The sequence below is a fragment of the Colius striatus genome, chromosome 16 (genome assembly GCF_028858725.1).
Source record: "Colius striatus isolate bColStr4 chromosome 16, bColStr4.1.hap1, whole genome shotgun sequence".
Lineage (NCBI taxonomy): Eukaryota > Metazoa > Chordata > Aves > Coliiformes > Coliidae > Colius > Colius striatus.
The window spans coordinates 8531317-8544151 of record NC_084774.1 but is presented as its reverse complement, the minus strand read 5'-3'; the positions used below and the strand labels follow the sequence as shown (position 1 = coordinate 8544151).

The 12835-nt window shown below is 67.8% G+C and overlaps 2 protein-coding genes across 2 annotated transcripts; both read left to right on the top strand.

Annotated features, from left to right (window-relative positions):
• Positions 1–4452: 4452 nt before the first annotated feature.
• ID1 (inhibitor of DNA binding 1) lies at positions 4453–5252 on the top strand. Its single transcript, XM_062009181.1, has 2 exons — positions 4453–4804; positions 4998–5252. The coding sequence occupies exons 1-2, from the start codon at positions 4484–4486 to the stop codon at positions 5037–5039; spliced, it is 363 nt and encodes a 120-aa protein (XP_061865165.1). The 5' UTR covers positions 4453–4483; the 3' UTR covers positions 5040–5252.
• Positions 5253–7200: 1948 nt separating this feature from the next.
• On the top strand, positions 7201–12362 carry LOC133626990 (bactericidal permeability-increasing protein-like). The gene is made up of 16 exons (XM_062009440.1): positions 7201–7258; positions 8293–8412; positions 8585–8699; positions 9038–9166; positions 9257–9412; positions 9541–9604; positions 9714–9774; positions 9981–10072; positions 10147–10398; positions 10546–10605; positions 10957–11124; positions 11376–11443; positions 11743–11785; positions 11953–12016; positions 12099–12175; positions 12251–12362. Exons 1-16 carry the CDS (start codon positions 7201–7203, stop codon positions 12290–12292), a joined length of 1569 nt encoding a protein of 522 aa, XP_061865424.1. The 3' UTR covers positions 12293–12362.
• Positions 12363–12835: the final 473 nt, after the last annotated feature.

Sequence of the window (12835 nt, the reverse complement as noted above, 5' to 3'; positions counted from 1 at the left end):
GGACAGGGATGTGCTCTGGCTCTGCTGCACGGGGGGCTCAGCGAGCTGGGGCTCAGGGAAGGAGCTGGGGGACCCCAGAGCAGGGCAAGGCGCAGCCTGTAGCCTGCGGCAGGGGCTGTGGCTCCCGGGGGCTGCTGCCGCCCATCCCGCAGCACCGGCCATTCCCTCCGTGCCCAGCCTCGGGGCAGGCGTGCCGAGGGAGGATCCTGAGTCCCTCCAGCCCTGCCCCCTGCCAGAATAAACAGAGCAGTTTGCTGCCTTGGCAGCCCGTCCACAAAAGCCGTATTGAGCCGTTATCCCCACGTCGGCTGCGAGCACTAAAAGTGGCGCCTCGTGTTCTGCCATCTAATGACCCTTCGCAGCCTCCTACAGATGTTTTCTATGACTTACAGCTCCTTTTCCAGCAGCCCTGTCCACACAAACAAGAGAGGCCACTTTAATTCCAATTAAATACCTCCAGCTAAGCAAACAGTGTGCAGCGGGGCTTGGGCACAGCGGCAGCCAGGCCCAGCCCACGGAGTCGCTGAGTCTAGACTCCAGATGTGATTTCACCAACCTCCAGTGTCCTGTGGAAAGGGCTCTGGCTCTGCCCCGGGCACAGCCCCGGCCTGGGCTGGCCCCCCGCTCGCTGCCACGCTCTGAGCCCCTCTGCCCACGCCCCTGCACCTCGTCCCCGAGGTGCTGCATCCTCCAACTTTGAGTGGTGGGCTGCTGGTGGCACCATGGCCTCGTGCCCACAGGGTGCAGGAGCAGGCTGGGGGGTGCCCATGGTACCCCTGGTGTGGGGCTGGTGCCCCACTGCTGCCCATCCTGTGGATGCTTGTGGCAGGGGTACGTGTGGTGGGAACAGAGGGACAGGGCTTGTCCCTCCCCCTGCCCGGCCAGGGCCAGCTGGGAGGAAGGAAGCGCTCTGGGCGCTGCCAGGAGCTGCCTGAGAAGCCAGAGCCGTGCTGCAGCTGGGCCGTGGCCCCTGGGCTCCGTCGGCTCCGCGCTGTCTGCGCCACCTTCCCCTGCCTGCGGGGTCCCTCCAGCCCGGGGGGGGCTGCGGAAGCTCGGGCAGGAAACCTCCATCCACAGAGCTGCACCCAGCTGGGGCAGGGCCAGAGCCAGCCTGTGCTGCTGCACCTCCCCCAGGGTTTCAGGGGTCCCTCGGGGCAGTGAGCCAGGTGAGGAGGCGCCCGGGCACCCTCGTCTCCTGCCAGGGTCCTGCCTGGGATTGCAGCAGGGCAGGATGGGCTGAGCTGGGGGGTGTGCAGGTGGCACCTCTGGGTGCCAGTTCCAGTCTGTGGGATGATGGTTTTGTGAATGCCTGGAGCAGGATGGGGGGACGCTGGGGCTGATTGTCTCCAGAGCCCTACAGAGCCTCCCCACTGCAAGCTCGAGTGTGGCTGCTGGGTGCTGCAGGGCCAGGGGGGTCTGGCTGTGGTGGGGTCTGGCAGTGAGAGCTGCAGCCCTGCAGCATGGGGAGTGACAGCTCCGAGCACGGAGAGGAAGCGGCTGAGAGCAGCCCTGGGAGCACCCCCAGCCCTGAGAGCAGCCCTGAGAGCACCCCCAGTCCTGAGAGCACCTCCAGCCCTGAGAGCAGCCCTGAGAGCACCCCCAGTCCTGAGAGCACCCCAAGCCCTGAGAGCAGCCCCAGCCCCAGGAGCAGCCCCAGCCCCGGCAGCAGCCCCAGCCCTGGCCGGCCAGGAGGGGCAGGAAGCTGGAATAAATCCCAGGAAGGGCTGCCTGGCTCCAGCTGGTCTGGGCTGCAGCGGATGGAGCCAGGGACGGGAAGGGAGAAGGAGGGAGGGGAACATGCAGGGGCTTTCTCAGGCCCCAGCCCTGTTCCAGCTGTGCTGGAGGCCTTGACTCAGCACTGTCCTCTGCACCATCCTGTGCACAGCCCCCAGGGCTCGTCCACGGAGGGCATGGGCTGAGGGGACTTGCACAGAAGCCCAGCAGGGTAGGAGCAGCTCAGGTTTGGGAGTCGTGTTCATTGCAGGAGGCACCAGGCTGTGCCTGTGCTGCCTTCCCTCCTGCTCACAGCCCTGCAGAGACCAGCGTGCCAGAGTGTGGGGCTGGGCTGCCGGGGCTGGGGCACTGGCCACCCCCATCCCACCATCCCCATGGCACAGGCAGCCCCCAGCAGCCCCTCTCCAGCCTGGCCGTGCCCTGTGTGGTCCCGGCGGGGCAGGGGCCGGCCGGTGGCTTTGATGTGCTCTGCTGCCGGGCAACCCCAGCTCGGCGAGAAGCAGCCACCCGGCGGCGCCCAGCCTGGCCGGTGCCATATGGCCGAGGCCTCTGTTCCCAGAATTGAGATGGAAATGAAGCCATCAGTCTCTGCCGACACAGCCCTGTGCCCAGCTGTGGCCAGAGCAGCGTCCTGGGGCTGCGCTGGCAGCCTCGAGCTCAGCACCGAATCCCTGAGCCCAGCACCCCATCCCTGAGCCCAGCACCCCATCCTTGAGCCCAGCACCCCATCCCTGAGCTCAGCATTGAATCCCTGAGCCCAGCACCCCGTCTCTCAGCCCAGCACCCAGCGTGCAGAGGGCTGGGGCGAGGCCATCCCGTAGGCGGGGTGGAGGCTGCTGGTGGTTGGTGTGACTGTGCCACTCGTGCCATGTCCACCCGAGGTGGCAGCGAGGCCCATCCTGCTCCCCACGCCAGCCGGGGTGGCCAGTGCTCGGGGCTGGTGCTCGGGGCCGATGCTTGGGGCCGGTGCTCGGGGCCGGTGCTGGCCATGGTGCATTGTTGGCGCAGCTGGCGGCGCGGGGCCGGCGGCACTGAAAGACATTCCTGTGCACAATGTGCCGGCCTCCCCGCCGCGGCACGGCCACCGCCGCCAGATGGGGGCTAATTAGCAGCTTTGAGAGCCGCGGTGGGAACCGGGCAGCGCCAGGCCCTCCGCCGAGCCCTGAATGGAGGGGGCGACCCCAGCGCCATGCCCACCCTGGGAACCGCCACCGCACCGGGATGGGGGACACAAGGAGGAGGGATGGTGGGAGGTGGCCCCCCCGCCCAGGCTGGCAGGGTTAAATCCATCCCTGCTCCCTCCAGGGCTGCTGGGAGCAAAGGCCTTCAGCTGACTGCAGCCCCACCAGGCTCTGCCCCAGCCCACCCTCACAAAGGGCACTGCACCGGGGCCCCCACAACACGCTCTCCACTGAGGAAGGGCACAAGGTGTCTGGGCTGTCCCTGTGGCTGTGTCACCACCAAGTGCCACTCCAGCAGTGCCACTGCTGCAGTGCAGCCCCTTCCCCTGCGGCTGGGCACCAGGGTGCTGCAGCTCTGTGACACTTGTTGACAGCAAAGCCCGGCGCAGTTTCCTGCTGCTGCTGCCAACAATGCAGCAGCACCAGGGCACACGTGTGGGTGTGTGAGGTGGGGTGTGGATGTGTGAGGTGGGGTGTGGATGTGTGCACAACATGCAGAGGAGGTGCACACACAGAGATGTGTGTGTGTGCAGCTGTATGTGCACCCATCTGTGTGTGCTGCTGGGTGGGAGCATCCTCACAGGCATATCTCTGGGTGTGTGCATCCTTGGGCTTGTGTCTGTGCACGGATCTCCCCGTGTGTACGTGTTTGTGGATGTCCCTGTGCCCAGCCATGTGTCTGTGCCCACCTCAGCAGTGTGTGTAGGGGCCGCTGCTCTGCCCACTCTCCCCTCTGCTCGCTGCTGCAGCATTTCGTGTGGACTTGGCAGGGGGGCTTTGTCAGCGCTGCCCTGTGAAGCCCCAGGGCTGGGAGCATCTTGGGGTTCCCCGCGGCAGGAACATGCCGCACGCGAGTTGCACCGGGCGGCCCCACAACCTCCCCTGCTCTCCCACGCGGTGGGCACAAGCCTGGAGACCCCCGTCCCGGGGTTCAGCGGGTGGCACAGCTCCGAGGCGGGGGGACACCGAACCGGGGCTCAGAGGCGCGGGGCACGGACTGCCCCCAGGGAGGGTCCCCGCACTGCCGGGTCGCCGTGGGATGCCGGTGCCCCCGGCCGGGCCGCAGGTGTCCCCCCCCCGGCCCCGCTCCGCCGCCGTCGCCATGGAGCCCGCCCGCGAGGCGCCGCGCTGACAGCGCGCGGGGTTTTATGAATGGGTGACGTCACGGCCCTGGCGTCTAACGGTCTGAGCCGCGCGGTGCGGGGGGCGCGGGGGGGCTGGCAGCCCGGAGGGGCAGCGGGAGGCCTTGCGGGGGGGCCGAGGTGCGGACGGTGCACCCCGAGGGTGGCGGGGAGGCGGGACCGCGGGGCGAGGCGCGGAAGGCGTCGGAGCGAGGGGTGTCGGCCGGCGCCCCGCGCCCCGCTGCCCCGCGCCCCCCCCGGCCCCGCCGCGGCGCCGGCGGGAATGAATGGGGTGGGCGTGGCCGGCCCCGCCCCCGCCGCGTCGCCATTGGCCGCCGCTGCCCCGTGGCCCCGCCCCCTCCCAGCCGAGCTCTATAAGTGGCGCGGCGGGGGCGCGCGCTCGGCCGTCCGCTCGCAGGGTCCCGCCGCAGCTCCCGTCCCCTCGCCATGAAGGTCGCCGCTGCCGCCCCCTCGCCGCTGCCCGCGGGTCCCGGCGGCTCGCTGAAAGCGGTGAGGCCCGGGGAGGCCGCTCGTTGCGGGCCGGGCCCGGGAGCGTCGCCGGGAGCGGCGGAGCAGGCTGCGGCCGCGCTGCTGTACGACATGAAGGGCTGCTACTCGCGGCTGCGGGCGCTGGTACCGACGCTGCCGCGGCACCGGCGGGTCTCCAAGGTGGAGCTGCTGCAGCACGTCATCGACTACATCTGGGACCTGCAGCTGGCTCTGCAGCGCGGACCCCCGCGCCCCGCCGCTGTCGGGGACTCCGCCGAGGTGAGTGCGGACGCTCCGGGCCCGGCGGCACCGTCTCGGTCCCGCGCTTCCCCCCGGGCTGCACCGGCTCAGTCGAGATCCGCGGACCCTCCCCTCCGCCGGCACCCCGTCTCCCTGCTGGGGGTGTCCCTTTCTCCTGCCCGTTTCCATCCCCGGGACCCCACTGACCGACCGCTTCGCCCGTTTCCCGCAGGCTCCGTGCATGGCCACTGCCGACCGCATCCTGTGCCGCTGAGACCGTTCCGGACCCGCCACGGACATCCCCGCGACCCCGGCCCGCATCCCCGGTCCGTACCCTCCGTGTAGCCCGGGCAGGGGGTGCTGCGGCGGCGGGACATATCCTTCTCAGATTGCTGAGAGCATTCCCCGTATTGTATATTACAATGATGCTGGAGAATATTGTTCTACAATAGCTGGAGTTTTGTTATTAAACAAGCCCTGATGACCAGCGTGCCTCTGCTTCTTCCCCCACTCCTGGCCTTCGGGGGGGCTGGGTCCCGAGGATGTGTCCCCAAGGAGTGTAGAATGGGGTCTGGGGACTTGTCTGGACTAGTGAGGGCTGGGTGGGTGTGCTGTGGGATCCGGAGGGCTTGGGAGGGGACTCTCCCACTTCCCTGCCCCTGCCATGTGCTGCTGTGCTGAGCCCGGTGGGCTGGGGGCTGCAGGGGTCCTTGTCCCCACAGAGCTTCTCCTGGAGCCTGATGTCTCCTCTGGGGTCCATGTCCTGCTTCCCTCTTCACTCCCTGGGCTCAGAGAGGAGGTGTCAGGGGGAGGCTCGTGAGGGAAGATGGTTTATGCACTGGTTCCTGCAGTGAGAACATACAGCAGCACTGGGACACATCCCCCTGGCAGGGACCTTGGAGGAGACAATGACGTGTAGGGGACAGTGCTGGGTGCCACATGTGGGACTCTGTGACCCCCTGTAGCAGGGATTCTGCAGCATGGGTCTGCCCTTGCCCCACAGCATCCCTGGGGCTCCCATGGTCACCCCAGTGCCGGGACTGGGACCAGGCTACAGGAGGCTGTGGGTGCCAGGCTCTGGGGGATGATGCTGTGGGGGGTGGCCCCGAGGGACAGTAGCTGAGAGCCCTGTGCTGCCACTGCTGCCATTCTGGCTCGCCCTGGTGCAACCCCTGCCAGCAGGGCTGGGGCTGGACAAGTTTTTTGGGAGAAGGAAATTGCATCAGGGGTTGTGCAAGCCCTCGGGCTGGGGCTGCCCCGGGCAGCTGTGCTGGCCTGAGCTGACTCACCAGCGCCTCGGGAGGTGTGCGGCTGCCCGCAGCTGATGGGCACGGGACTCACGATGCGCCCTGCAGGGGGGAAATGGGATGTCCTGGGGGGCTCCTGCCCACTGCAGTCCCACAGACAGGGGTCTCTGGGGCTGGAGGGGTTTGACCAGCCCCGTGTGTGCCTCTGTACCAGCATTTGGGTGTGTTGGCAGCTCTGTGCACGTGTGTCTGTGTCTGTGTGTGCCCACTTGTGCTTTCCCAGCCAGTCTGTGCCCCGTGGCAGTGGGGCAAGCAGAGGCAGGTGAATTGGGCAACCAGGACACTGCCTGACTCAGCCAACCCAGCTGTGACAGCAGCAGGGGACACACGGGGGGGGCCGTGGGCTCCAAGCCCCTGGGGATGAACCCTTACACCAGCCCTTGGGTCCGTCCCAGCATTGTGTGTGTCCCTGCCGTTGCCAGCCAGCTCTGCTCTGTCATCCCCTGCCATGCCCCCTCCCCGGCGGGAGGGAGGATGCTGCTGCTGGGACGGGAGGTCCCTCTCCTGGTGCCGGCCTGCACTGCACAGCCTGGGCTGCCCTGGGGGTCCTGAGGCTCTGCTCGGGCTGGGGGTGATCTGGGGGGTCCTGGGGCCACCCCCCAGCACAACAGCCGCCTCCAAGCCGTGCTCCCCAGTACCATCCTTGCCCATTTGCTGCTGGCAGATGTGGGAGCTCTGGCTGGAGCCGTGGGGAGGGAGCTCTGTGTGTGACAATGTGTGTCCCATTGTCTATGTCCTGGGCCCCGTGTTACCCACAGCTGAGCTGCAGCCCCAGCCATCATCCCCGTGGCGTGGCACAGGGACACGGGGTGACGCTGCCACGGGGCCTGGCACTGCTGGGATGGCTGGTGAGCAGGAGCAGAGGCTCAGGAGCAGTGTTGGCAGGGCTGAGCTGCCTGAAGACACACCAGGATGCCGGATGCAGCCGCAGCAGGATGTGCCAGAGCCCCGCGGGCACCTGCACCCCGGCAGGTCCCTCGTTGTTTTCCTGGGATCTGATTCATCCCGGAAGGGATTAAGGAGCAGGGAGGGGGTGACGCTCTGGTCCGACCAGCCTGGCCACCCCAGGATGGACACTGGCGTCAGAGCTGGTCCCTGCAGCCAGCTGCCACACACAGCCCTGGGGACATGGAGCTGGGATCCACAGCGGGACCCGTGGGACCAGGCACTGACACCACCAGCCATGGTGAGGCTTGGCACAGGGTGTGGGCACCTGGGGATGGAGGGGCTGGTGGTGGGCATGGGGGTGGGACTGGGGGGGCTGGGGACAGCACTGGCCTCTGGAATGGTGCTGGGGGCTGTGGCTACTGCAGCTGGTGGCACTGGGGGTCCCAGGCAAAGGGGCAGCTGTTCTTGAGGGGTCTGTAAGGTGCATGACGTGGGGCTGTGGTCCCCCTGGTGAGATCAGCCACGAGTGCTGGGACTAGGCTTTGGTCCCCCCTGGGGATCTCTATGTCTCTCAGTGCTGTCCCCAGGCTGGATCCAGGGGGACAGCCCCAGCCCGTGGCACTGAGGGGCTCACCCTGCGTGGGGTCAGTCCTGCTGGCGGCGGCTTTGGGAGGACGAGCAGCTTCTGCCCCGTGGCTGGGACTTTTGGAGGGTGTTGCACAGTTCTGCTCTCGCTCTGTCCCAGCCTTCCCATCACTGCATGGTCCTGGGGGCTGCCACCATGCCCTGGCCACCCTGACCTCTGCAGCAGTTTGGGTGCCCCCATGCAGAGTCCCCAGAGCCCTCCCCGAAGTGGGAACAGCCATCGCTCCCTGCTGCAAGTGGACCAAGCCCTGACCCCCCAGTGCAGACCCCTGCCCCAGGATGGACTCTCCACGTCCCTCTGCTCTGTGCAAATAGCAGCTCCCAGGCTGGGCACAGCCAGAGCCCCTTGACACCTTGGCCCAGCCGGGTCCCCGTGGGGTGCCCTGGCTGGTGCCCCTGGCTCCCAAGCAGCCCCTGTGGTGGGGAGCTGACAGGGGCATGGCATGGGACCCTCCCTCCCTGCGCTCCCACGGCCAGCACGAGTGGGAACAGCGAGGGAAGCGGCTTCCCCTTTGAGTCAGGCGTTGGGCAAGGTCGGGCTTTCGGCGGCCGGTGCGACGGTGGCCCCGCGTGTGCGCAGGAGCTGATGTCACCCGCGGCTCCCCGGCCCCACTATAAATCCTGGCTGCTGTGGGGACGGGGTCTCTGCAGCCACCAGACGTCACGAAGCCATGTCCTCTGCTCCAGCCTCCAGGTCCCACGGCCCAGCCAGGCTCTGCCTCCTGCTCCTGCTGACTGCCTGTGTGCCCGTGGCCAGCACCAACCCCGGCATCACGGCCCGGCTCACGCCGAGGGCGCTGGAGCTCGGTGGGTCTTGCTGCCTTGATCACCTGTGGGGGAACTGGGCAGCGGGGAGAGAGGGGCTATGCCCAGAACACCTGGGGTGGGGATTGGAGGGGTGTCCTGGACCTGGCTGCTCACCTTACCAGCAGCCCAGCTCTTCCCTGGCACCCTCCTCCAAACCCCTGCTCTGCCCCAGGCCGGCAGTTTGGGCTGGAGCTGCTCCAGTCGCTGCTGCAGAAGGAGCACAAGCTGAACCTGACCGGCTCCTACCACAGCCCTCTGCTGGGGACACTCACCTACACCGTGCCCCGGTAAGAGCCTCCTACAGGGTCCCTGTCCCCATTCATCCCTGTCCCCATCCCTGTCTTCATTCATCCCTGTCCCCATTTACCCCTGTCCCCATCCCTGTTCCCATCCCTGTCTCCATCCCTGTCCCATCCCTGTCCCCATTTACCCCTGCCCCCATCCCTGTCTTCATTCATCCCTGTCTTCATTCATCCCTGTCCCCATTTACCCCTGCCCCCATCCCTGTCTTCATTCATCCCTGTCCCCATTTACCCCTGTCCCCATCCCTGTCCCCATTCCCCCCCGTCCCCACACGGCCACATCCCCAGCACAGCCGTGAGCCCAGGCTGCCCGTGTCGTGCAGGATCTACATCTACGAGCTGCAGCTGAATGACTCCTCCGTGGACTTTGCCAAGGACGTGGGGCTGAGGCTGAGGCTGCGACGAGCCAGCTTTGGGCTCAGCGCCGAGTGGGGAGCGCAGCTGGGCACCATGTGAGTCTCGCCCCGCACGGGATGGGGGTCCTGGGCAGCTCGGGGTGCCTCAGGGAGGGATGTGGCCGTGCTCAGCCGCTCTGTCCCCAGCCAGGACACGGGCTCCCTGCAGCTCCGTGTGCGTGACGTGGCCGTGGTGGCGGTGCTGGGGCTGGGGGAGGACGGCAGCGGCCGCCCCACGCTCTGGAGCGACGGCTGTGACGTCCGTGGCACCCGCCTGCACCTCGAGTTCCACCGCGGACACAGGTGATGCCAGCCCCCCGCTGCCCTCCTGTCCCTCACACGTGGGGACTGCGCCCTGCCCCCAGCTGGGGGGTGGGCTGGGGGAGGAGGGGGCACCCGGGGTGACGTGAGGACCCCGCTGTGCCCCGCAGTTGGTTCTACAACCTGCTGGCACCGCTGCTCCAGGGAGTCCTGCGGCGGGAGCTCAACAAGCAGGTGGGTGCTTGGCCCCTGCCCCAGTGTCCTTGTGACCCCCATGGTGGGCCCAGTGAGCAGCTTGGGGACCCCCAGCCTTGGGCTTGCTGATGCCCTGCTCTGCTTCCAGATCTGCCTCCAGATCCACAGAGGTGTCCAGAAGCTGGAGGCTGCCCTGCAGCAAATGAAAGGTGGGTGAGGGGACCCTGAGGATGGGTGCCAAGCAGGAGGGGGCTGGGCAGAGTGGTCCTGGGGGACTGGGCAGGGGAATGATGGCCGGCAGGGTCTGCAGGACCCTGCTGTGGGGCCATATGCCCACACCCCCATGTCAGCAGAGCTGGGGCTGCAGAACGGGGCTGGTGGTCTGGCTCCCCCAACCACTGCCGTGTCCCTGCAGTGACCACCCAACTGGATGCCTTCGTGGCCATCGACCTGTCCCTGCTGGGGCCACCAGCCATCACAGCCGAGCACGGGGACATCGCCCTCAAGGTAATTCCACCCCCAGGGTCCCTGGAAACGGGGTGGGGGGAGCTGGGCTGAGCCTCACGTCAGTCTCTGCACAGGGGGAGTTCTTCAGGGTGGGCAACTGGCAGCAGAAACCCTTCTCAGTGCTGCCCATGGCACTGCCCGTGGCACTGCCCACAGCAGTGCCCACAGCAGTGCCCACAGCAGTGCCCACAACACTTCCCCTGGCACACGAGCCCCTGGCACACGAGCCCATGCTGCTGCTGGCCCTCAGCGAGTTCGTCGCCAACTCAGCTGCCTTCGCGTACTTCACGGCCGGGGTCCTGCGCAGGAACATCTCCAGTGACTCGGTAGGGACACAGCTGCCCCCAGCAGGGTGTCCCCAGGGTGTCCCTGCACCCCCCTGGGCCCTGTGGCCTCAGCACCCCACAGCCTCAGCACCCCACAGCCTCAGCACCCCACGGCCTCAGCACCCCGACCCCTCTGCTGCCTTCCAGCTCCCGCGGCGGTTCCCGCTCCAGCTGAGGACCAAGAGCATCGGGCTCTTCTCCCCACAGGTGGGTGCAGGTGGGATGGGGCACAGGGGGACATGGGGCAGGACTGGATGGGACATGGGATGGGACACAGGTAGGGTGGGATGCAGAAAAGGTGGGACACAGAAGGATGGGACGTGGGACAGTGCAGGAGAGACGAGATGCAGGTGGGGGTGGGATGTGGGATGGCACAGGGGTGGAAGGGGGTGCAGGAGGGATTAGACAGGACAGGGGGCACATTGCCCACCCTGCCTGCACCCAGCCCGGGGCAGTGATGGGGCACAGTGGTGGGGGCCAGCTGGGAGCCTGGACTCGTGCCCCTGGTGCTGGCAGTGCCAGCGTGGCTCCGTGCCAGCCCAGCCCTGCTCCCCACAGCTGCAGGAGCTCTACCCAGACCAGCCCATGGAGCTGCAGCTCTGGGCCCGTCGGCAGCCGCTGTTCTCCTGCCGCCCTGACGCGCTGCACGGGACCCTCTACGGCTCTGCTGAGGCCTCCGTGGTGCTGTCCAATGGCAGCCGTGCCCCGGCCTTCCTGCTGCACATCGTGAGTGGAGGGGCCTCAGGGGGCTGGCCGGGCTGGGACCACGCTGGGTGGTGCTGGGGCCGTGCTGGGAGGTGCTGGGGTGACACTGGGAGATGCTGGGACGATACTGGGTGATGCTGGGACTATGCTGGGAGGTGCTGGGGTGACGCTGGGAGATGCTGGAGCCATGCTGGGTGGTGCTGGGGTGGCACTGCTGGGCAATGCAGGGTTGCAGGGCATTGCCCTGGTGTTTCCAACATCTCTTGCTGCAGGATGCCAACGTGACGGGGAAGCCGATCATCACTGGGAACCGACTCGGGAGCACCGTGAGCCTGAGGGGGTGAGTCCCCAGCCCCGTGCTGGCTCTGGGCTCCCCTGGGACACACTCAGGGAGTTCTTCCCGTTCTTTATCTCCAGTCATTTGCCTCCCTGGGTCCTGTATCACCTGATCAGATCCCATCCTGCCCCTGGTCCCCAGCTGTGCCCACTGCCCTGGCACTGATACCCTGGCTAAGATACTCAGCTGGATCTGCTCTGCTGGGCTCCCAGCCCATCCCTGTCCCCGTCCCTGTCTCTGTCCCTGTCCCTGTCCCTGTCCCTGTCCCTGTCCCTGCCTCTCACCCTGCTCTCACCCTCCAGGCTCAGTGTGGAACAGGTGACATCGAATGTGGGCCCAGTGGAGGTGAGTGGCTGTGTCAGGGACATGACAGCAGCTGAGGGGAGCCTTGGACTTGGCATCACCCTTGAGGGGGAGCTGGAGGTGCTGCAGCCCCTGTACCAGGCCAGCACTGCTGGTGCAGCCGTGGCAGGGGAGCTGAGCCGGGGGCTCAGGGGCTGCCTGTCCCGCAGGTGAAGAGGCTGGAGACCCTGCTGAAATTCGGGCTGTGGCTTTTTGGGGTTCCTTGGGCAAACAGTGAGTATTGTCCCCATCCTGCCCCTGTCCCCCAGCTGCCCCTGGCTGCCCAGGGTCTCCCCATGCCCTGCTCTCCCTGCAGAGCGGCTCCAGGCCGGCGTCCCGCTGCCCACCCCGCACGGGCTCAGCCTGCGCAACCCCCGGCTCTCGCTGCAGGAGGTGAGTGCTGGGTCCCCTCGGCCCCGCGCCCCCCACGTCCTCCCACAGCCCCCCTCTCACCCTGGCTCCCTGCAGGGCTTCCTGCTCATCGCCACAGACCTGCAGTACGAGCCCTGAGACCAGTCTGTGCGTGGGAAGCAGAGCCGATGCCACCGTGGGCACCCCCCGCGCGACCCCCCGACCCCCTTCCACGCCGGGGGCTCCTTGGCCGCGATTAAAGACGGGAGCGTGGCTCAGCCTGGAGTGGGGGGAGTGTTCTGTGGAGCGTGTCGTGTGTCCCCCCCCCCCCCAATCCCTCGGGAAGGATCCCGGTCCCGGTCCCGTGACGGGCCGAGGGGTCCCGGTGCGGGGCGAGGTCGGGGGGCGCGGGGGGGGACGCGGACGGGGCTGGTGGCTCCCGGGGGGTCCTCCCCCGCAGCCCCGTTGCAGCGGCCGCAGCTCGTCCGTCGCTTCCCCCGCTGCCCACGGGATGGAGCTCGTGTCCGTGGGCTCCCCCGCAGCCGAGCCCCAGGCAGGGACGGGGAGCGCGCACAGAGCCCGGGGCCCCCCGCGCCTGGGGCATCCCGAACGTGCCCCAGTGCTGGGCCGTGGCGAGACCCCCTCCAAGGGAAGGTGGGGCGGGGTGAGGGTTTGTCCTTTGCTCAACTCGCCGGGGGAGGC